Source organism: Falco punctatus, assembly GCF_963210335.1.
Source record: "Falco punctatus genome assembly, chromosome: 9".
NCBI classification, from domain to species: domain Eukaryota; kingdom Metazoa; phylum Chordata; class Aves; order Falconiformes; family Falconidae; genus Falco; species Falco punctatus.
In genome coordinates, this window is record NC_137589.1 from 227,365 (window position 1) to 232,500 (window position 5,136).

Below are 5,136 nucleotides of genomic sequence, written 5' to 3' on the forward strand. Positions count from 1 at the left end.
GGCCGCGGCGGCGGCGCGGGGAGGCGGCCACCCAATGGGCGAGGAGCTCGCAGGTGCCCGCGCGGTTATCTGCGCCCCGGGGCGCGGCGCGCAGGGTCCCCCGCTGCTACCGCCGGGACACGCGGCTGCGGCGAGGCGCGGAACCCAGCCCCGCGGCGCCCACCCCACCCCGGCCGCCCCCCTCCCCCCCCCCCCCCCGCTAGATCCCGCGCGGAGAGCCGCCGCCGCAGCCTGCCCGGGACGCTCCGCCGGCGGGGGCTCTTCTCCCTCGGACTCCCTCCTCGCAGCCCGTTTGTCGCCCTGCTCCGGCTTGGCTCTCCCGCCTGGAAGTCGGCGGCGAGCGGCGCCGAGCCGCGGGGGCGGGCGGAGAAGCGCCGGCGTTTCCTACTCCCGGCAAAGTTGGGGACTTGCTGTTGCTTTGATCCCGCAAGCGGAGGAAGGAGAGACTCTCCCGCCGCGGCCGGCGCCCCGGGCGCGGGGTTACAACAGGGCAGCTGCCGGCGTGGTGGGAGAAGGACCCGCGCTCATTGATGACCACAAATGTTAGCGGTGGGGCAGATGGATGCTAATCGCCAGAGCGCGTTCGTCCTCAGCAGTACGCCGCTGGCCGCGCTGCACAACATGGCCGAGATGAAGACCTCCCTCTTCCCCTACACCCTGCAGAACCCCTCCGGCTTCAAGGCGCCGGCCCTGGGCGGACTCAACACGCAGCTCCCCTTGGGGACACCGCACGGAATAAGCGACATCCTAGGGCGGCCCGTGGGCACTGCCAGCAACCTGCTGGGCGGGCTGCCCCGCATCAACGGACTGGCGGCCTCGGCGGGGATGTACTTCAACCCCGCGGCCGTCTCCCGCTACCCGAAGCCGCTGGCGGAGCTGCCAGGGCGACCGCCCATTTTCTGGCCGGGAGTGGTGCAGGGCTCTCCCTGGAGAGACCCCCGGCTCGCCTGTCCCGGTAAGTGCGGCCGGTTCCAGCGGGGAGCGCGGCCCGGGGGCTGGCCCGGCTCCGCCGTCGGGAGGCGCGGGCCGCCCTCCCTCCCCCCTGGGCCGCCGAGCCAGGCGCCGGGAGACCGGGCGGCCCCACGCCGCGGGCGTGCGGGGTGGACGGGGCGGCCGGCCTGGCGGAGGCCGCGGGCGCGGCGCTCCGAAGGCGGCCCGGTGCCGCGCCCCGGGACGGCCCTGCACCCACCCCTGCTCCGGAGCCAGCGGCGGCGGACACCCGGAGCGGGCCCGCCGCAGCCCGCCCCCCTTTAGCGCCGGGCGGAGACCCGGTTCCGAGCTGGGACCGGGGCAGACCCCGTCTCTGACGGAGCTGTTTCTCCTCCGCTTTCAGCTCAGACGGGGATGGTTTTGGACAAGGACGGCAAGAAGAAACACTCGCGACCCACTTTCTCTGGGCAGCAGATTTTTGCTTTGGAGAAAACCTTCGAACAGACGAAATACCTGGCAGGACCGGAGAGAGCCCGCCTCGCCTATTCCCTCGGGATGACCGAGAGCCAGGTGAAGGTAGGTCCCCGCGGGCGGGCCGGCGCGGGGCGCGGGCTCCCGGGGCCGGGGCAGCGCTGTCACTTTTTGCTTTTGCGGTAAATGCCGGCGGCCAAGAAAACGGACCAACCGTACAGGGATTTTTTTTAAGTCAGTTATAATTTAAACAGCATTTGGATATTGGCTAGATTTTAGGCCAAGTTCTACGTAACTAACTTTGTGCTTGGAGTTCTTTGTGCTGCAGATGATTTAAGAAAACTACACGTAAAATACATTAAAGCAAACCCCCAAACCAAAAAGCCCCACGCAGGTAATTGCTTTCGTCGGGGCAGTTTTCCACGGAGCTCGTGTCCGGGCACCGGCACAACTTTTCCTTGCATAACCACGCAAATTTTTTAGGAAAGTCTTCGGGTGCACCGAAGCGTTGAGGTGCCCTGGGAGCCAAAAATACTTATTTTTCTGGCCACCCTGTTCCGTTTTAAAGAGGTGATTGTTCCGCGAAACTGCCGCTCTTACTTTTGCGCGGCTCTGGCTGGCGACGTCCCCCGGAGGAGCCGGGCGGGTCCACCCTCCCGGTGCTGCCCGCGGCCCTGCGCGCTCCGGCCTCGCGCCCCTACCCGGAGCTGCCGTCGGGCGGGCGGGAAGGGGGGGGGGGGGGGAGAAGGGGCCGGGCGGGGGGGCGGCGGGCGCGGCGGTGGGGCTGAGCCGCGCCCGGTGCCGGTGCCCAGGTCTGGTTCCAGAACAGACGGACCAAGTGGCGGAAGCGGCATGCGGCAGAGATGGCCTCGGCAAAGAAGAAGCACGACTCGGAGACGGAGAAGCTGAAGGAAAGCTCGGACAATGAGGACGATGACGAATACAACAAGCCCCTGGACCCCAACTCAGACGATGAAAAAATCACGAGGCTATTGAAAAAGCACAAATCCACGAATCTGTCCCTCGTCAGCCCCTGCAGCACCAGCTCGGACACCTTGTGAGGGTGCCGGCACCGACGGCTGCCCCGGGCGGCTGCGGCTGGGCGAGCCGCCGTGGTAGGCACCGCGCCCGAGGTCAATTGTAACTGGATGTTTGAAGTGGTGTGTTGTACAGCCTAAGATGTATGTGAAATGTATATATTTTTTACAGAATAAGTTATGAAATTATTTTCCTTCTCATCGATGTAAATTTCAGAGGAGTTTTTCCAACTTTTTGTTTTGTGTCCCTTTAAGGTTTGCCCCTCTTTCGTTTAGCCGCCTTGCCCATTTCCTGCTCCTAACAATCAGATTTTGTTACATTTTGTATTTTGCCAAATCCAAGCTCAGCCACTTTGTATATAGTAAATTTCAGATTTTGTGATGTATATTTCTAGTGTAAAAACGGCTGTTTCCTTTCACTCCCTCCTTCTACTCAGTGTTTTGGCGGTTTGATTTCTCCTGCCTCTGGATTTTATGCTTAATAATATAAAAGAGAAAACAACCCAAAGAAGCACGAGAGAAAAATGAACACTTGGTTTTACATTGGGATCAAATAACGTCTCCACGCAGGTTGGAAAGACTTTGTATAAATCAATAAATTATTTAACAAGCTTCTCCAGCGAGTTTCTTCCTGCATTACTCGTTTCTCTGTCCTCGTCCCGTTGAGCCCCTGGGGGGGCTGCGCCTCGCCCGCGGGCCCTGGCCAAGGGAGCGGGGGCTCACCGGACCTGTTGCAGGGTAATTTCTGGCTATAGCTTCGCTAGTCCGGGGCCCCCGAATTTTAAGGCCGCTCTTACCGAGCGGGGGACGGTCGGCTGGTGCTCACCTTCGCCTCGTCCCGGCATTTTCCCCGGCTCATTCGCCTGAGCGTCGCTGCCTTCCCTGCTCCTGGGCCGGTCCGCAGCCGGGGTGCTGGGGGGCGGAGGACGGTTCCCCGATGGGCCCGCCGGGAGCCGGGCTCACAACCGCACGGGAACCCGCGAGCTGCGGCCCCCCAACCCCCCCGAAAGAAGCGATTCTCGCAGCTGAACGTGCAGCTTTGAACCCGGCCGGGGACCGCAGCGGTTTCTGGCACCGACAGCGCTTTGGTGGCCGCGGGCAGGTTATGTGATCTGCTCCGGGGAGGGGGAGGCAGGGGCTGGGACATATCCCGCTGCGGTTCCCGCGCACCGGCCGCTGCAAAAAGGACCCCGAAGTCGAAGTCACTGAGCTTAGCGGTGGGGGGCTAAAGCGGCATCGCCCTCCCGCCGCCCTCCCAGGACCGCGGGCCTGGGCCCGCACGCACCGCAGCAGCTCCCGCACCCGCGTTCGCCGCCGGCCCTTGACGAGACCCAGGTAATTAACGCGGCCGTCGATGTGCCTCGCAGCTGCCCAAGGTTCCACTTTTCTCCTCCCGGGCGTATTGGAGGCCTGACCAGGGTGTAAGCCAGCTTCGTTGTCAGGCTTTTTTTTTTTTTTTTTTTTTTTAATGAATGAAACGTTCTTTTCTGTCCGTGCATTAGCTACTGCTTCGCAGACCGAGCGACTGCTGCGGCCCCACTGCGGGCCGGCCCCGCTGCGCCTGCCCGGCTGCCAGCGGAGGGCCGCCGTCCGCGGCGCAGCGGGACTGGGCAGTTGCGGTGCCCGGTGCCTCTCGCACCGCAGCCGCACCGTCCTGCACCCGCCGTCCGCGCCGGCGCCCCGGGCCTCCCCGCACCGAGGGGGCGTGCGGCCGGCCCGCCCCTGCCCGCCAGCCCGAGGCGGGGGCCCGGCCCCGGCCCCTTCCGCCGAGCGCGCAGCGGCCGAGCACGGCGACGCCAAGCCGGGTCCGCTGTCGCCCGGGGGCTGCGCCAGGCCCCTTGCCCGCGCCCCGGCGGCTCCCACTGCGGGCAGGGGCCGCGGAGGTGGGGGCCCCGCTCTGGCTCCGTTCGGCCTTTTCAGGCCCCGCCGGGCCTCTCCCACCGGGGTGCCGGGGCCGCCGCGGCGGGCCGTGCGCTTCGCTCGCGTTGATTTATTTCCCTCTGACGGGAGGAGCCCCGCGGGCCTCTGCGGGCAGCGCCGTGTTCCAGGGGAGGGGAGGGGGTGTCCTGCAAGGTCTTACTCACTGAAAGCGGTGCGTTGGCGAGACCCGGCCCGGGCTCTACCGCGGTTACAGACGGAGTAAATCAAGTTTAGAAATTAACCTTCGCCTCGGCTCTGGACACCCTGAGACAGGCCGCTGGAACCGCAGCGACGAACCGGAGCCGGTGCCCTGGCTCCTGAGGGAGAACGACAGGATAAAAAACCACCCACACTTGAAAGTGGGATTATTCACACCTCCTCCTTCCCGTAGTTCTTTAAATGAAACGTGCTCCAAGGAACTCGGGGATCTACATCCAGCGACGAGTTCCTTTTCCTAGAACGAGGCGGCTTTGCGGTGCAACACGCATGCCAGCACCCGCGGCCGCGCAGAGGGACGGGCCTTGGCGGGAGGGAGCCGGGAAGAACCGGGACCCTCCGGCGGCCGCCCGGCTCCCCGCAGCCCGGTTCTGCTCCCCTCATCCTGGCTCCCCGCTCTCTGCATTCCCGGCTCCCCGCAGCCCCGGCTCTTCGCAGCTCTGCTCCCCACTCTCCGCATCCCGACTCCCTGCAGCCCCGACTCCCCGTAGCCTGGCCCCGCTCTCTGCATCCCTGCTCTCCGCATTCCGGCTCTCCGCAGCCCGGTTCGGCTCTCCGCATT

General features: G+C 65.1%; 1 protein-coding gene across 2 annotated transcripts; it reads left to right on the forward strand.

The window, feature by feature from the left end:
- Positions 1-372: 372 nt before the first annotated feature.
- Positions 373-2,465, forward strand: NKX6-2 (NK6 homeobox 2). Of its 2 annotated transcripts, none has more exons than XM_080401935.1 (3): positions 373-955; positions 1,334-1,506; positions 2,214-2,465. In XM_080401935.1, the coding sequence occupies exons 1-3, from the start codon at positions 541-543 to the stop codon at positions 2,460-2,462; spliced, it is 837 nt and encodes a 278-aa protein (XP_080258061.1). In that variant the 5' UTR covers positions 373-540; the 3' UTR covers positions 2,463-2,465. The 2 variants fall into 2 exon arrangements, with proteins under 2 accessions (XP_080258061.1, XP_080258062.1); XM_080401936.1 differs by having other exon boundaries at positions 1,334-1,500.
- The last annotated feature ends 2,671 nt before the right edge of the window (positions 2,466-5,136 follow it).

Bases quoted from the DNA above. Each gene is read 5' to 3' on its own strand.
- NKX6-2 (XM_080401935.1), top strand. From the start codon at position 541: ATGTTAGCGGTGGGGCAGATGGATGCTAATCGCCAGAGCGCGTTCGTC. The intron at 956-1,333 runs GTAAGTGCGGCC...CTCCGCTTTCAG, and splicing joins CCCCCGGCTCGCCTGTCCCG to CTCAGACGGGGATGGTTTTG. The intron at 1,507-2,213 runs GTAGGTCCCCGC...GCCGGTGCCCAG, and splicing joins TGACCGAGAGCCAGGTGAAG to GTCTGGTTCCAGAACAGACG.